Consider the following 18,675-nt stretch of genomic DNA (forward strand, 5'->3'; position numbering starts at 1 on the left):
TGGCTACTTAACGCCAGGTTGTTGCTTTCCTGGATAGCTATTGGCTGAGCTTGGAATCAATCAAAGCTGGATGGCGTCAATCCCAATGTCTCTTGAAGATAAGTGGTCTACTAGAGAGCCATCTCGAGCTGTGGGCGGTGACTCCCGCATTGTCCAGAGCGTGCAGAGAATCGTTCCAATGTTATAACGCTCTACACATGCATCTCCTAAATATAGCTTTCTTAATTCCAAATCAGTGCTTGTCGATTTCGTTTCCCAGTCGAAGTTGTTTTTACTGAATTAATTTGTGGAATACAAACGTTTGTGGAACAAACATGCATACATGAGTTTGTGGAAGACACACGAACACAATCCTAGACAGACGTAGACACAAAACACGTATACACATACACACGTAAGTATTGTGTCACGGGATTTGGCTCTACAGTGTCATTCGTTTGTATTTTAATGACAAGACAATGCCCAAACTATGTCAGATGCCATAAGCCTAAAGTGTGCTCGCTCTGACCTGGAACTCTGGTGATATTTTGGGTATGAGAGGCATTGTCAAAGTCTTATCTGACGCGTATGTAGCCGGTACAACAGCAATACTGCAGTAGAGCCAGATCAACACGTCATACCACGCGTTGATCGCTGGGTGGCGCCACGACGCCTCTTATGTTAATGTCGGCTTGTTTATGATGTTGACACAGGACAAAGGGGTGTGTTCGGTGATCGTGTAATAATGTGAGAGAATAGACCAACACAGGTTGAAATTGAATAAACTGACTGAATTAATCGAATATGAATGTAATATGTGATAGGTATAGAACAAGCGCGAGTCTAAGCACCTCATTGGAGCCTATACAATTGGAAACATGACGAGGGAGGGCTTTATATGTAGAGACAGAGAGAAGGGGGGAGAAGGGGGGGGGGAGGATTACAAACAAGCATACCTGTATTTTAATGTCATGACACCAGTTCACACGAATCCCTTCAAACTTGAAAAAATGGCAAAAGACAGGGATGAGAGAGACACCGTAGAGAGAAAGAGAAGGAAATCGATAGAAGCAAAAACAATGGGCAAATGTAAATCTAACAACCGACAACTGACTTCATACAGTAGCCTAGGCCTACTAGTTGGTTCCTACAATGTTTTAATGCTTATTGACAAGAGCTGAGCTGGGCTGCGTTGTCTGTGAGTAGTTTCATTCTCCAAAACTGTGCATAAGTGACCCGTCTCAGCGACCCGTCACCTCGCAACAATACCGACTGTTGTAGTTTGGTTTCTAATTATGTCGGTCGGACAAAACCTCATTGATTCAGTTTTTTTTTTTCACTCTCCGAGATCCCCGCCTGTGAAAGCGATTAGAGTGACGTTCCTTGATCCTGCTGCCCGGGGCTCCTGAGACCAGAGAGACTCTTGGCTCGCGACCCACAAAAGACTCGTTGACCTGAACGTTCCCCCTGACTAAGACAGGAGAATTCTTCTGAAACACAAGCAGGATACCGGAACGTCTGATGGGTGAGTAGATCAATGCTTTAGGTACTCTATAAGTCCACACTGTCATCTAGAGCGTCAGAAACTATTTACAAAGGACGTTTTTACGTTGACTTTACTTTTCTGATGTTGGCTAACTACAACCAACTGGACCTAGGGTCACAACAGGTTAGTTACGATGAACACATGCAGCTAGTCTAGCTCAGGAATATCCTGTCAGATTTAACACTGGGTCAGCACATCAACAACAGGGGACAGACCTGCGGTGCACCCCCGAGTCCACAACGCTGTCTACGCCTCCACTCAGGTCCCTAAACCAAGTGTGAGTCCTAAACCAAGTGTGAGTGGTGTGAGTTCAACAGAACAGGAAACAGCCTCCAAAATGCCCTCCGCCCCATGCGGGAAGAGATTAACTTCAGTCAGGTGGCTGAGCGGTTAGGGAATTGGGCTAGTAATCTGAAGGTTGGCAGTTCGATTCCAGGCTGTGGCAAATGACGTTGTGTCCCTGGGCAAGGCACTTCACCCTACTTTCTTTCGGGGGAATGTCCCTGTACTTACTGTAAGTCGCTCTGGATAAGAGCGTCTGCTAAATGTAAATGTAATTTGCTTGCTGGTTTCAAACAGCTATAGACTCAGTAAGACTTAGACAAATTCAGACGGAACAGACAGACTAGGTCACCGGCTGATTTATAACAGGCTGGTTTGAACAGACTGGTTTATAACACAAAGGCTGGATTGCAGGCTTATGTGCGTATATCATAGAACATTAGTTTCTGCCTCATTCTGCATGCAGGGAATCACATGTGGGGTAAATAACTCCTTGCTGCCCCCTCTAAACTGCCCTCTCCTCCCACCTCTCTCTCTATGGAGTTCTTTCATCATTCCAACAAGCAGGCAGTGTTATACTGAAACCCTCATCCTTCCAGACAGACAGACAAACAGGCGATGTTTGTGTGTGCTTGTATGTGTGTGTGTGTGTGGTGTGTGTGTAAGAGAGCAAGAGACAGTGTGTGTGTGAGAGAGAGTGTGTGAGTGTCTGTAATATTGTGATCAGCTTTGTCCGATTTTGTCAGGATGGAATAACCATCACTGGCCTCGTCCCTGTTCTCCTCAACCTCCTCCTGCTTTTCCGCCTCATATTCCTCAGTCAGTGCCAGGTCTGAGATTAGTAGCATCAGCAGCTGAATGTGTGGTCAGTACAGTATGTACACTGTGCCCCTTCTGCTAAGCCCTGTGTGTGTGTGTGTGTGTGTGTGTGTGTGTGAAATTGTGTGAAAATGTGTGTAGCGTCTGTGTGTGTGACCCAGGCACAATCCTCTCAGGAATCCACCTCCCATGTTACAGAGGTGACCTTTGACCCTGTCCCATGCAGTGTCTAATGCCCTTGAGAGGCAGCCTGGTCTAGAGGGGGAGGGGCAGACTAGTCTTGGGATGGGGGGGGAGGTAGGACTACTCTGGAGCATGCTGGCTTGTGGCTAATAACAGTGTGACACCACAGCATGTACATGATAAAACTACTAAAAAAGTGTAGGTTCATTGTTTAGGAAACCCCACATTCTCCAGGCCACAGAAGACTGAGGCTTGACACTAAAATTCCTAACCTGAGTTATTGCCTCGGTCCGCAGGTACTGGTCGGATGGGAGAACAGGGGCAAATTCTCCTAATTCAATGACCTGCAACACAATGTGTGTGTGTGTGCATGTGTGTGTGTGAGATTGAGAAAAGAACATATACTGTGGATGGACCACAAACCCCTGTAACACGGATTGGGTTGGTTCCCAAGGTGATGTTGCTGGTTGCCGAGGCAGGGGAGGTTGTTGGCGAGGCGATAGAGAAACCTAGAGATAGCGACTGTTGCTGTGGCAGCGAGTGTTGACAGCCTAGATGTGGAGTATGACATCATCATCTCAGAACTGGAGGAGAACAGCATGAAAGATGCAGGAGGCTGCCTCTGGTCCTCTCTCACACACACACCTACACACACATTCCACAGACACACACACACAGGTCTTGAAACAGACTGCAGAACAGATTCGAAAAGGAGGTGGGTGGGGAGGGAGGGGGGTCATATTTACTATTTAAGGAGAAAAGTGAGTGAATATTTCATGGTGTTTTTGGAGAGCTATTTAAAACATCAAGGGATGCTTTAGTGCAATCTGACTGTCTGGAAGAACTAGCCCTGCGATGGAAGGAAGAGGAGAGAAGGGGAGAGGAGAGAGAGATGGAGAAAAAGAGGAGATTGAAAGGAGGGAGAGAATAATGTGTGAGTGATGGTTGACACAGAGGAGGTAAACAGAACCTTTTCCTGGACATTCACTGTAGATGTTGAAACTTGGCTGCTCTCTCTCTCTCTCTCTCTCTCTCTCTCTCTCTCTCTCTCTCTCTCTCTCTCTCTCTCTCTCTCTCTCTCTCTCTCTCTCTCGATCTCTCTCTGTCACACACACACACAGAAGAGGCAGACACAAACACCATCTGTGTGACTCGTAGTGTTGGCTTCTGTTCGGAAAATGTTTCTATGGTACCAAGCCACACTGGCTAATCTGCTTAGAGTCCCCTCATCCTCCAGCACACTGCAGCCTGAGAGAGAAGGGTGTTCAGCATCAGGCTCTCTCACACACACTTCTCTTTGTCTGTGTGTGAGTGTCTGGAAGGTAGATAGTCGTGTGGAGTCCAGTTTCTAGCCCTCCAAGCTGAACCAGGGAGAAAGGGAAGGGGGGAAGAAGCAAGTCAAGAAGGCAGGGAAGGAGGAAGGAAAGGAAAGAAGAGGAGAGATTATCACCCAGGAGAGAGAGAGAGACAGGAAGAAAGGGAGAGAGACAGAGAGAAAGGGAGAGAGGCAGGGAGAGTCAGAAAGAGAAAGGGCGGGAGGGAAGGAGACAGCGAAAGAAGAAAGTGGGAGGGAGAGACAGGGAGGGAGGGAGGGAGGGAGGGAGGGAGAAAGAGAGAGAGAGAGAGAGAGAGAGAGAGAGAGAGAGAGAGAGAGAGAGAGAGAGAGAGAGAGAGAGAGAGAGAGAGGGAGGGGGCTGAGAGGAGGACTTCCCCTAAGCCCCTGCTACAGTACACTGCCTCCTCACACACACACACACTCTGACACTCTCACACACACACGCCACAGAGAGGATTGTAGCGTCTGCAGCAGTCAACAACATGGAGGACAACATGGAAGAAGGACAGGGAGGAAAGGGTAGGACAGGAGACTATCTATCTCTCCATCTCTTTATCGCTCTCTCTGTCTCCATCTCTTTTTTCGTCCTGTGCACGTAGATACCTGTTCCCTTTGTCTACATAGAGCTATGGTCTAGATTCTCTATCTCTCTCTTTCTTTCTTTCTTTCTTTCAATATCTCTGTGTTGGTCTCTAATGCTCTTCGTCTCTGTCTTTCACTGTGTCTCTATCAGTGTCCCTCTGTGTCTCACTATCTCTTGTCCTCTCCTCTTTCTCTTTCTCTCTCTGTCCCTGATACAGCTAGAGGTAAATGGAGGGAAGAGGGGAGGGAGGAGAGGAGGGATGGAGGAGGGAGGGAGGGAGGGATGGAGGGAGGGACGGAGGGAGGGAGAGGGAGAGAGAGAGAGAGGGAGGCGTGAGGGGTTCTGCGGACGTAGAATGTTTGGATCAGAGGGGAGGGGCTGGTGGGAAGGGGGGTGACAGGAGACGCATGTTTTGACAAAAAGAGAGACGTGTGTGTGTGTGTGTGTGTGTGTGTAGGGGGAGGCGTCGTGGGAATAGTCTTTGTTCAGTTCCATTGTGAGCTGCTTCACGCCTGTCGTGATGGCTTACTGAGAGAGCACCAAATCTACCTCCATCCTATCTCTGTCTATCCCTTTCTCTCTCCACCTCTCTCCCTCCATTTCTCTCCCTCCATATCTCGTTCTCTCCATCTTCACCCCGCCCCACCCCACCCCGCTCCCCCCACCTCACTATCAGTGCAGCGCCCATGCCTGTGTGATCAGTCTTTCTCTCTGCTGTCACCATGGCTGACGTGGGCTCTGTCTATTTGCTGGGGTGATGCAATGGTTCCAGGTGTTGTCCTGTACCAGCCGCTAAACAGCTCGGGCCAATCTTTTACTCAAAACAGAGGCTTTGTTTCTGTTCTACTGTCCTCCTTCCCTCTCCTTCTCTCCTCTCCTCTCCGCCTCCTCCCCTCTTCTCCCCCCTCCCCCTCCTCCCCCCTCGCCACCTCCTCCCCTACCCATCCTGCTCTCCCCTCCCCTCACTGCCCCCAACTCCCCTCCCGCCCAGCCCCACCCAACATGGCATTTACATATAGAGAACGAGAGAGGAAAGAGAGAGAGAGAGGGAGGGAGAGAACGAGCAGGAGAGAAAGAGGGAGAGAGAGGTAGGGCTCGAGGGAGAGAGAGAGAGCGAAAGAGGGAGAAAGGGAGAAAAGGAGGGAGAGAGGGGAGGGTCTCCGCTGTCAGAGTAATAGTCTTCCCCGGAGTCTCTGCTTTAACTAAGCACTCCCCTCATTCCTCTCGTCCTCTCCCTCCCTCGCTATTCCTGACCCACTTCTGATGAGGGGGGGTGGTGGGTGGGGGACGGGCGGCTTACAGCATACAGAATAATAATAATGTTTTTATATCCATTCATCCTTCTTTGGCCTCTCTCTCTTTCGTTCTCTTACTCTCATTCTTTCTCGTTCTCTCTCGTTCTACCCACCTTCGTCTCACTCTGCTCATTGCTGTTCTAGCTGTGGAGTTGGTTTAACATGAAAAAGCTTCATCACTCTCTCTCTCTCTCTCTCTCTCTCTCTCTCTCTCTCTCTCTCTCTCTCTCTTTGTGTGTTTACGTGTGCATGCATGTGTGAGTTTGTGTGTGTGTGTGTGTGTGCGTTTGTGTGTGTGTCTGTGTTATTGAAAAAGGATTTGTGGGATATGACAGAGTTGTTTACTTTAAGAGAGGCATGCTGTGTACTGTGCATGAGGGGTTGTTTAGGCATGGTGCTAGAAGTAAACAGCTAAGTGGCCAATCTTTCATTCTCTATACACTTCTCCCTCCCTTCCTTCCTCTCTCCCTCCATCTCTCTACACCTTTGCCTCACTCTGTGGGTCATTTCCACTTCGTTATATCACACCACAAAAGAAACAGAACTCACCAGCATGAAAACATCAATGCAAATCTCCTTAGAGGTGGAGAAATAGAGGGAGAGGAGAGGAGAGTGGAAGGGAGTAATGGAGTAGATGAAAGGAGAGAAGAAAGGAGGAAAGGGATGATGAAAGAAAAGAGAGAAGAGAGGAGGGAGAGAGGAGAGTGGTGGAATGATGGAGTGATGGAGGGAAAGAGGTGGAGAGAGGGGTGAGATTAGGTAGTGAAATACTGTAATGGTTTCCAAGAGGCAAACATCCTTTAGCCACATATCATCACTCCCCCCTACAAACACACACACGCACGCACACACACACACACACACACACACACACACACACACACACACACACACACACACACACACACACACACACACACACACACCAACACAAAGATTTACAATCAGCATTCGTTCGTTCTAGACACAAATCGTCCATCATCTTATAAACATGGACATTCTATGAAACAAAAACATGTTTGTGCCTGCAGTCTTACAGTCGCACAGTGACACACACTAACCCCCACCCCCACACACAACCCCCACACACACACCTCACACCCCCTCCACACACCCCTCACACACAGACCTCTTCATCCACACACATACCCCTCTTACAAACACACATTCTACACCCTCTTGCATGCACGCACGCACACACACACACACACACACACACGCACACACACACTCTGAGAACTCCTGCAGGGATTGAGACAAGAATAAATGATTCATGTTAAGCAGATGGTAGAGTGCTGTAGTTGTATACCCCCTTCAAGTGTGTGTGAGTGTGTGTGTGTATGTGTGTTCACACATGTGCGTGTGTTTACATGTGTGTGTTTACATGTGTGTGTGTGATACAGTGTGACAGATACATTGAAAGACAATATAAATGTTTTTTATTCATCTTAATTGTGAGGCGGTTTAATCACAGTCAGATTTAATAACACTGAAACTTTATTGATCTGTTGTCTGGCCGATTTACTTGCTGGAGTGAAATTAAATACCAGCACTTATCCATGCAGGTCTGACAGGAGAGTGTGTATAGACCGGTTCCCCCATAGAATGGTGAAGATAAACACATTACAACACCACCAACATCTCACCATTCATCCCCAGCTAATACACGTGTGTGGGGGAAATCTTCATAGATCCCACAACTTTAAGTGCTATTTCCAGGGTTTATTAGGGGGATAAGGGTTAGAATTAGAATTAGTGTTAAGGTTAGGTTAGAATTACACAATTTGAAAAGGGTGTGAATTGTTGGTCTTCACTAGGATAGTAAAACAAACCTGTGTGTGTGTGTATTAACCCTAACCCTGGGCCGAGGGGAAACCCGTTAGAGACCCATTATCACTTATGAACCAGCTGCTGCTCAATTTTGTCTGTGGTACCTTACACACGCACGCACACACACACACACACACAAACAGTCACTCGCTCTGGTGCTCTAGCACAAAGGCCAGGTAGCCTTGACTTCCCTCGAAAAATATTCGTAAACCACCCCTTCACCACCAGTATCTCTTCATCCCACCAAACCTCCATCCTTCCTCCCCTCCACCCATCCATCCTCTCTCCTTTCACACTTTCATTTCTCCACAACTCCACTCCTGCGTCAGCCCATCATTCCACCCCCCCTCCTTTTATCCTCTCTCATTTCATCCCTCCATTTCTATATCCCTCCACCCTCCACCCCTCCAGGGTTGTGAATTTGTTTGTTTACAGTACACGTCAGCAGATGATGTCACAGACATTGCTTTTCTCAGCGCTGCTCTGGTCTCTACAGTCTGGTCTAATGCTAGTCTCTCTAGTCAGGTCTAGCTCTGAAATGTCCAGGCTGGTCTAGCTCTAGTCTATATAGTCTGTTCTAGCTTTAGAATCTCAAGTGTGGTCTAGCTCTGGTCTCTCTAGTGTGGTCTATATCTAATCTCCTGTTCCATCATGCCAGGCGATGATAGATGTGGTCGTGATGTCTTTTACTCTATTGATTTCCCTCTCCTGCTGCTGTGTCCCTGTAGATTTCTCTAGTCTTACTGTCAATAATAGACTCTGGTGAGTCACGCTGCGAGTGTGTGTGGGTACTGTGGAGGGATGCAGTCTATTATACCACATTACTCACAATTCACATGATTGTCATGTTTACCTTGGCAGCTGGGTCCTACCTCACATGTTTGTAGTTGTCTTGATATTTGTATGATCTCTTGAGACTACAAATCCTACTAGCTAGTGACAGAAAAGGTTCAATGTTAAAATATCCATGAGCGGGCTGCACTCGTGGATCTGTAGAGAAGAAGGAGGAGAGAGACAGAAAGAGAGAGAGGAGAAAGGGAGGAAAGAGAAGAGTCTAACTGAACCAAGCTCCAGTCTACCTGCCCCCCAACCTCAGTCTACCTTCCCCCAGCCCCGGTCTCCCTGCACCCAGCTCCAAGTCTACCTGCACAACCCCAGTCTACATGCCTCCAACCTCAGTCTAACTACCCCAGCCCCAGTCTACCTGCCCCAACCTCAGTCTACCTGCCCCAACTTCAGTCTACCTGCCCTAACCTCGGTCTAACTGCCCCCAACCTCAGTCTACCTGCCCCAACCTCCTGCCCAGGAGTTGCCCTCTCTGTTGTAACGAGTTAGATTCCCCCTAAGCCACTGGTTGTCGTGGTGCTGTAGCGTTGTCATGGTGATGCTACAGTAAAGTGGGTCACACAGCTCTGAGCCCTTGCCTGTTGGCATGGCAACCATGCTGGATGATTAAACATGCGCAGATGAGTCAGAGACCTGTCTGTCTCACTATAGAGGAGGTGTACACATACTATACACAGCCATACTGTCACTCACCTAGTCACACACCCATCTCTCCATGTATGTGTTAGGCTAGGCTAATGTGTTACTGTCATCGTCTTTACGCTAGGCTAGGTTAGGGTAATGCATCAGTGTGATCTCTATCTCTACGCTAGGCTAGGTTAGGGTAATGCATCAGTGTGATCTCTATCTCTACGCTAGGCTAGGTTAGGGTAATGCATCAGTGTGATCCTTATCTCTACGCTAGGCTAGGCTAGTGTGTTACTGTGATCTCTGTGTGCTAGGCTAGGTTAGGGTAATGCATCACTGTGATCTCTAGCTCTACGCTAGGCTAGGTTAGGGTAATGCATCAGTGTGATCTCTATCTCTACGCTAGGCTAGGTTAGGGTAATGCATCACTGTGATCTCTAGCTCTACGCTAGGCTAGGTTAGGGTAATGCATCAGTGTGATCTCTATCTCTACGCTAGGCTAGGTTAGGGTAATGCATCAGTGTGATCTCTATCTCTACGCTAGGCTAGGCTAGTGTGTTACTGTGATCTCTGTGTGCTAGGCAATACTAGGGGTAGGCTAAGCTAGTTATGATACATTTGCTTTCTTCAACCTTCTTAGCTGGTATACTCACTGTCCCATGAACCCAATTGCACAATACACTCTCACACACACACACACAATCAGTCATGAATGCAAGAGTCTGGTGGGGAAAGCAAGCGTTACCATGGAAACCAAAGCTGGTAGGGTAATGGAGCCACGAGAGGTTCTTCTGACTATACATTGGCTTTGTCTTGTCAGTATGTGTGTGTGCTTTTGTAAGTGTGCCGATTGTGCGTGTGTTAGGTAGCTTGGGGTAAAATCCCCAGCGAGCATGTTTGACAGATGGACAGACAAAGGATAGGGGTGGGGGAGAGGTTGTGGGCAGGGTGTGGGCCAGGGGGGAGAGGAGCCATAGAGAACGAAAGGGGTCAGGAGGGATCTCTTTGTCAAGTGGTGGTTTGTTGCTGTAGATGGGGGGGGGGGGGGGGGGGGTTGGAGCCCCCCTCCCCCACAAATACACATCAGTATTTAAATTACATAGCGCCGAAAACAGCAACAATGTATGCACTATTTGTATGCTTCTTTGTCCACAAGCGTCTGCTAAATGAAGACAAAAATATATAAATGTAGTTAAGCAGGGCTGCTGGGCCAACCAGAGAGAGGAACTTCATTTCTAGTTCAGTTCTAATGCCTTGTTTGGCTGACATCTGTATGCCAGGCAGTATGAGATTGTTCTCCAGCTGGTTCAGATCTACACATACACACTCCTCATCTGTCTCTGGAGGTAACACCTCCTCTGGTGGATCATCCTGCCTCGCTTGCCTAATAAGATAAATCATTTCTCCTCACCCTCTCGTCTTCTCACTCTCTCACCCTTACTCTCTCATCCTCCCCTCCTCTCACCCTTTACCCTTTCCTCCTCTCACCCTCTCACCCTTTTACCCTCTCACCCTCTCATCCTCTCACACTCTCATCCTCTCAGTCCAGTTAAACACCATTACCCTGACCCTTTGCATAATGTAACTTCAAGCTGTAGGTTCACTGAAAGGACAACATCTATGGTTAATGTGTGTGTGTGTGTGTAGGTGTGTGTGTTTGTGTGTGTGCGTAAGTGCGTGCATGCATGTGCGTGTGTGTATGTTTACCATGTGAGATATAGCAGACCTGCTCTGACGAGACAGATCCATTAAGGATTGGCTGCTCTGATCAATACTGTTTGCTGAGTGGCTATTAAAGCCATCAATCACCTACAGGTGATTATGATTGGCCGCAGTGACACTAATGGCTCCCCCTTAAGACAGATGAACAGGGATGGGCCGCAATGTGGTTGGCTGTTGGTTGTTATGGTCACAGATATGCTGTGATGTGTGGATAAGTGTGAATTTGAAGGTGAGTTAGATGGATGGACAGATGATGGGATGCATGGAGTAGTATGTTAGATGCAGGGGAGGGATGGAGGGATGATTAGAAAGGTGTACAGGCAGAATGAGGGGCTGGACTGAGGATCTAATCCACCTCTGTCTTTACTTTACTTTACTCTCCTCCTACTCCTCTCTCTCTCTCCTCATCCTCCTCTTTTGCTACTTATCTCCTCCTCCCCCTCCTCTCTCTAACTCTCTCCTCATTTCCCTCTTTCCCTACTTATCTTCTCCTCCTCCTCTCTCGAACCCTCTCCTCATCTTCCTATTTCTCGACATCTCTCCTCCTCTCCGACTCATCTCTCCCCTCTCTCCAACTCTCATCTCTAACTCTCTCCTTTTCCCCCTTTCCAACTCCCTCCTCTCCTCTCACTCTCTAAATCCCTTCTCTTCTCCTGTCTCCCCCCTCCAGGGTGTGCAGAGTGTTGTACTAAGTGTGTGGGGGGGCTGCCCTATGCCTCCCTCTTCGCCACCATCCTGCTCTACATGGGGGTGGCCCTGTTCTGTGGGTGTGGCCACGAAGCATTGAGTGGCACCGTCATCATACTGCAGAACTACTTCGAGCTGGTCAGAGCACCAATGGAAACCCTCGACGTCTTCGCCATGTGAGTGACCATGACGACCAGCACCGTACATGTGAATATCCTGTCTGTCAAACTCTTCTCTCCTTCCTCGTTTCTCCCTCGATTATATCCTTCCTCCTTCCCTCCCCCCCCCCCCACCTGTTCACTCCCAGACACAGCAGAGAGAGATAGAGCAAAAGTGTGTAAGTGTGAATGTGTGTGTGTGTAGCTGTGTGTGCGTGTGTGTGTTGGCTTGAGTCCTGTTTGGAGATTTAAACCTCCTGAAAAGACTCTGGGTTGTCCAGAATACACCTGCTCACCGGAACTCTGCCTGCTGAGTGTGTGTGTGTGTCTGTGTGTGTGTGTCTCTCTGTGTGTGTGTGTGTCTGTGTGTGTGTGTGTGTGTGAGCAGGAACATGTTTCTAGCCATAGCAGGTGTAACAGTTCCTGTAGATGGATGGAGTGCATTAATCCACAAAGAAAATTGGAAACCACTTCACACACTAAGCTGTCAATACATGCTGGTTCCCACAACATGAATCCTTTTCTCTTTGTGCGTGTGTACATGCATGTGTGTGTGTGCGTGTGTGTGTGTGCGTGTCCCACCAGTATTGACATCCTGAAGTACGTGATCTACGGCGTGGCCGCCGCGTTCTTCGTGCTGGGCATGCTGCTGTTGGTGGAGGGCTTCTTCACCACCGGCGCCATCAGAGACCTGTACGGAGAGTTCAAGATCACAGCGTGTGGACGCTGTGTCAGCGCATGGGTGAGGCTGGGGACTGAGGGGGGGCGGGGCGTGGGGGGGGGGGGGAGAAGATGTGAGAACAATCAGAAGGGTTTTCGTTGAACGTTTGCGAAACATAATTGTTCTCTCTCCTCTCACAACCCCTCCTCTCTCGTCCTCTCCTGTCCTGTCCTCTTTCCTTCCCTCCTCCAGTTCATCCTCCTCTCCTACCTCTTCTTCCTGGCCTGGCTGGGGGTGACAGCCTTCTCCTCTCTGCCCGTCTTCATGTTCTACAACGTCTGGTCTCTGTGCCAGAACACTTCCCTGGTGGAGGGAGACAACCTCTGCATGGACTTGCGCCAGTTTGGTAAGGGGCACCCATGCTGTGTGTGTGTGTGTGTTTTATTTGGATATGTGTGTAAAAGGGATTATGTATGTATAGTTGGTGTGTGTGTGTTGTAAGGGGTTGTGTGTGTGTTTTAATGGTCTGTGTATACACATGTTTTAATGGTGTGTGGGTGTGTTTTGACTGTATGAATGTACTAGTGTATTAATGGTTTGTCTGTGTACAGGTGTATTAATGGTGTGTTTTACTTGTGTATTTCTGCTATGTGTGTGCGTGTCAGGTCTGGTGGCCCTGTCAGAAGAGAGGAAAGTGTGTACAGGATCTGAGAAGTTCTTCAAGATGTGTGAATCCAACGAGGTGAGAGGGAGAAGAAGGGGGAGAAGGGGAGAAGGAGAGAAGGGGAGAAGGAGAGAAGGGGAGAAGGAGAGAAGGGGAGAAGGGAAGAAGGGGGGAAGGGGAGAAGGAAAGAAGGGGAGAAGGAAAGAAGGGGAGAAGGAGAGAAGGAGAGATGGGGAGAAGGGGGGAAGGGGAGAAGGAGAGAAGGAGAGAAGGAGAGAAGGGGAGAAGGGGAGGAGCGGGGAAGGGGGGAAGGAGAGAAGGGGAGAAGGAGAGAAGGGGAGAAGGAGAGAAGGAGAGAAGGGAAGAAGGGGGAAGGGGAGAAGGAAAGAAGGAGAGAAGGGGAGAAGGAGAGAAGGGGAGAAGGGGAGGAGCGGGCACCGAGGAGGGAAATGTAAGGGATGGGAGAGGATAAAAGGGGAGGAGAAGGGGACTAGGAGAAAGTGTGTTGTGTTTGTACTGATAAAAGTTGTGTTGGCTCTTAATGTAATAAGTAATAAAGTTGTATCATGTTTGAACGTTGCAGCTGGACCTGACGTTCCACCTGTACGTCTGCGCTCTGGCTGGGGCGGGAGCTGCTGTCATCGCCATGGTGAGACCCCTCTTCCTCTCCTCTGATTGGCCTCTGGGTTGCCGAGTGTTGAATGGACCCTCCTGCTGTCACTGATAAGGGTGTTTCTGCTGAACCCGGAGGGAGGGAGGGGGGGGGGGGGGTACAGTAGATGGAGGAGAAGAGGCAGGGATGGAAAGGTAGATGGGATGATGAAGGGAGGGATGGAAAGAAAGGGGGAAAGTATATGGAGTAAAATATGATATTTCAAGAGGAGAGAATAGAAAGAGAGGATGATGGAGAGAGAGACAAGCAGATGGAGAGAGAGAGACAAGCAGATGGAGAGAGAGAGAGATCGAGAGGGAGAGACAAGCAGATGGAGAGAGGAGAAAAGCAGATGGAGCGAAAAAAGAAATAAGATGGAGAGAGAGAGAGAGAGACACCGAGAGAGAGAGCGAGAGAGAGAGAGAGAGAGAGAGAGAGAGAGAGAGAGAGAGAGAGAGAGAGAGAGAGAGAGAGAGAGAGAGAGAAAGAGAGAGGAGAGAGATGAGAGAGAGAGAGAGAGAGAGAGAGGAGAGAGAGAGAGAGAGAGAGAGAGGTGATGCACTGAACATTGGAAATGCATGGGAAGGTGTTGCCATGGAAACAGGGAGAGGAGCGGTTGAGAGCACCTCCTACATGATGGTGAGAAACCCATTTAAGATGGAGAAGAGAGAAGCAGAGAAGGATGGAGGAGATAAAGATGGAGGGGTGGAGTAGAAGAGGATGGTTGGATGAAGGGGAGGAGAGAGGGTAGAGAGTGGAGGATTGAGGATGGAGAGAGGAGGAGGGGAGGGTGGAGGGTGGAGAGGGGCATGAGTAGGAGGAGAGGATGCGTAAAGAGGAGGATGGAGGGAAGGAGAGAGCGATGCACATCACCTGAGGTAAAACACTCCATGGTTACGTTGGCGGGAGTGGCTCCTATCATGACTGCACTGTCTCTTTCTGTCTGCATGTTCCTGTGTGAGCGTACCCTTCTGGACACAGTGTGTCTGCGTTGGTGTTTGCATATACAGAAATGTCTGTAAATTCGCCACCTGATGGCCATACATGGGAACGCATCAGACTATGACTCACCCAGGAGTAGCTAGGACACACACATACACACACACACATACACACATACATGTAAACACACAGGTACACACACATGCGCACATACACACACTTACACAGATGCTTGTCAGGCATGTGACGTCCCAATGAATACGTGACACGTGTGATTTTACTAAAGGGATCAGTCCGTTCTTGTAAAGAAACGGTGCATAGACAACACAATAGAAGCCCGCCCTCTCAGCCATGTCCAGTAACCATAGCAATGTAAACCAGGAAGTAAAGAGGTATTGATGCAGATGTGCAGCAAACTGCAGCTACAGGGCTGTAGCAGATTACTGACACCTGCTGGATAGGACAGGTACCATAACAACAAGTGCCTCTGTTTATTATGGTCTGTTGTCCCCTCTCCCTTCTATCTCACTCTTGCTCTCACTCTCTCCACCTTTCACCTCCAATTCTCTGTACCTTTTTTTCATCCTCTCCCTCTCTCTCCATCTGTCCCTCCCTCCCTCTCTCTCTCTCCTCTCTCTCTCTCTCTCTCTCTCTCTCTCTCTCTCCCTCCCTCCCTCCCTCCCTCCATCTCTCTCTCTCTCTCTCTCTCTCTCTCTCTCTCTCTCTCTCTCTCTCTCTCTCTCTCTCTCTCTCTCTCTCTCTCTCTCTCTCTCTCTCTCCATCTCTCTCTCTCTCTCTCTCTCTCTCTCTCTCTCTCTCTCTCTCTCTCTCTCTCTCTCTCTCTCTCCCTCCCTCCCTCCCTCCCTCCATCTCTCTCTCTCTCTCTCTCTCTCTCTCTCCATCTCTCTCTCTCTCTCTCTCTCTCTCTCTCTCTCTCTATCTCTCTCTCTCCCTCTCTCCCCATCCCCAGGTTGCAGGTGTAGGGGTTCTCATCCGTAACTACACAACTCTGAGCTCACATGGCCGATATTGCACACGCTTCTGACCCTTGACCCCCGAACCCTCACTCTGCCACCTGGGGTCTTAGCTCCGCCCTCGGGGCACCACTTGTACCTGTCACATGACTATGTTAAGGACAGCAAATTGGTTAACATCCCCACCCACCCTGACCAGCTAACAGACCATAATAATTTCCCACAGAGGATCGGAACTAAAATGGTGCCTCACTAAAGCAACTAAAACCGCTTGTCTGCGGTTGTGTTCCTGGTTATGTTGTGCTTGTGGTTGTTCTGTACTTGTATTGCCTTGGGGTTAATTGCTAGTAATCTGATTGAGGTAAAGAGTAACCCTCTCATGTCAGTGCTGCAGTTCTAACATCTAACCTTCTAACCCTCCCCCCTCCCCACACCCTTGCCCTACCACTCTTCTCTGCACCCCACCCCTCCCTGCGTCCCTCTGCCCTTATACTCCCCCCCACCTTGCCCCCACCTTGCCCCTCCCCCTCCCCGGACCCCCAGGTCCACTACCTGATGGCCATTGCTGCTAACTGGGCCTACCTGAAGGACGCCAGCCGGATGCAGAAGTACGAAGACATCAAGTCCAAAGAAGAGCAGGAGCTGCATGATATCCACTCAACACGCTCTAAAGAACGACTCAACGCTTACACATAGACACACACACACAGACACACACGCACACACATAGACTAGACACACACACACATAGACAAACAAACACTCACACACCTAGACACACATAGACACACACCTGACTTACACAGATCAAACGCATGCACCTGACACACACACACAGTTCAAACACACACACCGCTGACACACAGATCAAAAACGCACACACCTGACATACACAAGCAGATCAAACAGACACAGTGATGTTAGTGTTCAGTGGTGCACCGGGTTGTGGGGTGTTGTGTTGTTGTTGTGTGGTGGGTGTGATGTCACACAGCTGTTACAGGGAGAACTGCTCCTGATACCCCCCCCCAGCCCCCATCTCCCCCCTTCTTACCTCATCCTTCCTCCCATCCTTCCTCTCCTCCCCAGCCTCCTTGGTGGTGTGTATAGTAAGGTACCTCAGACAGCACATGTTAGTAGCACAGTGACTCACCAGTCATGGTCACATGGTCTGTCACATGGTCCAACCACGTTGTTGTCCAGTCTGACGTTTGATTGGTGTGTTTACAGGGGTGAGGGGGGGGGGCGGGGGGGGATTGTTATTGTATAACTCTTTGTTCCTAAAAGTATTGCTCATTCTAAGGGCCAAGTCGCATGGCTCTGGGGTCACATGACTCTTTTCAGGGGTCACATGACTCCGTCTTTTTCATTGTGACCAAAGTGTCTCAGTGTCAGGTGTCCATAAACTCCATCCACACTGATTTCACACACAGATTCTCCTCCAGCCAGGAGGGGATTGGCTGGGAGAGACAGGTCGAAAGCAATGATGAGGATGATGATGATGATGACGATGATATGTAGTGACAGACAAGCTGTCTATGTTTGGCCCTAGTGAGATCCTGTATTCTCTCTCTCTCTCCATCCCTCCCTCTCTCCTCCTTTCTATCTCTCCATCGCTCCATTCTATCTGAACTCTGAGCCATTATTTCTCACCTTGACCTACCACAGGGTTACATACCTTCACATTGTTTTTAACTGTTCACTTTTTAAAATAACCAAGAGAGTAAATAGATGTTCTGTCAGTGTTCTGCCCTGTACATATGTCAGTGTAAATCTATGAACACAGTCCTTCAGGTCATTTCCTACCAGGGGCCCAGAAAAGCACATTCCAGACAGCAGGGGCTCTGTCAGTCAGTCATATCCTGATAACTACTTAAACAATAATTATAATGCTATTAAAGATAATACTAATAATATTGTACTTGGTAAAGACCGTGAATCTAGTTGTTACGTGTGGCATGGTTATGCATTCAATGGTTAAATAGTTTTACTGATAAAAAAATATTTCTTTTTCCTCTTTTTGTTTATGTGTTCCGCTCTGCCTTGTCTAGCTGAGTCAGCAGCTTTCTCTCCTGTGCAGTATTATACACTACCCTCCCCCTCCCCTTCTCCCTCCTCCCCCTCTCTCCTGTGCAGTATTATACACTACCCTCCCCTTCTCCCTCCTCCCCCTCTCTCCTGTGCAGTATTATACACTACCCTCCCCTTCTCCCTCCTCCCCCTCTCTCCTGTGCAGTATTATACACTACCCTCCCCTTCTCCCTCCTCCCCCTCTCTCCTGTGCAGTATTATACACTACCCTCCCCCTCCCCTTCTCCCTACTCCCCCTCTCTCCTGTGCAGTATTATACACTACCCTTTCCCCTCTCCCTCCTCCTCTCCTCCTAACCCTTTCCTCCTCACCCCCTCTCCCTCCTCACCCTCTCTCCCTCCCCCCTTCTCCCTCCTCACCCTCTCTCCCTCCTCACCCTCTCTCCCTCCTCCTCCCCCTCTCTCCTTCCTCACCCTCTCTCCTCCTCACCCTCTCTCCCTCCTCACCCTCTCTCCCTCCTCCTCCCCGTCTCTCCTTCCTCACCCCCTCTCCTCCTCACCCTCTCTCCCTCCTCCTTACCCTCTCTCCTGCACCTCCCCTTGTTCTGATGATGTTGAGTATGTTCTGTATTGACCTGTTGATACTTTCTGACTTGTCTCCGCTTTCTCCTCTCTCTCTCTCTTTGCTCTGAATATGTTTCGGTTATGTACATACATGTGCCAACAGCTTGACAGTGGCTTTTTATGAACTATAGGAACAAACTTGCTTGCGTCAATAAACTACACTTGTGTTACTGTGTCCCAGCTCTTTACTTTTTTACTCTGCTGCCGTGTCCTGGTCCCGCCAGCAGGGGAAGACAAG

General features: G+C 49.0%; 1 protein-coding gene across 3 annotated transcripts; it reads left to right on the top strand.

Moving 5' to 3' along the window:
• The first annotated feature begins 1,357 nt into the window (after nt 1–1,357).
• Nucleotides 1,358–16,692, top strand: gpm6ab (glycoprotein M6Ab). 3 transcript variants are annotated; one of them, XM_062477936.1, is made up of 7 exons: nt 1,358–1,504; nt 11,719–11,911; nt 12,479–12,635; nt 12,807–12,960; nt 13,220–13,296; nt 13,802–13,867; nt 16,330–16,692. In XM_062477936.1, exons 1-7 carry the CDS (start codon nt 1,501–1,503, stop codon nt 16,480–16,482), a joined length of 804 nt encoding a protein of 267 aa, XP_062333920.1. In that variant the 5' UTR covers nt 1,358–1,500; the 3' UTR covers nt 16,483–16,692. The 3 variants fall into 3 exon arrangements, with proteins under 3 accessions (XP_062333920.1, XP_062333921.1, XP_062333919.1); XM_062477937.1 differs by lacking the exons at nt 1,358–1,504; nt 16,330–16,692 and adding exons at nt 4,488–4,664; nt 15,783–16,263; XM_062477935.1 differs by lacking the exon at nt 1,358–1,504 and adding an exon at nt 4,507–4,664.
• Nucleotides 16,693–18,675: the final 1,983 nt, after the last annotated feature.

The sequence above is a fragment of the Osmerus eperlanus genome, chromosome 14 (genome assembly GCF_963692335.1).
Source record: "Osmerus eperlanus chromosome 14, fOsmEpe2.1, whole genome shotgun sequence".
Classification (NCBI taxonomy): Eukaryota; Metazoa; Chordata; class Actinopteri; order Osmeriformes; family Osmeridae; genus Osmerus; species Osmerus eperlanus.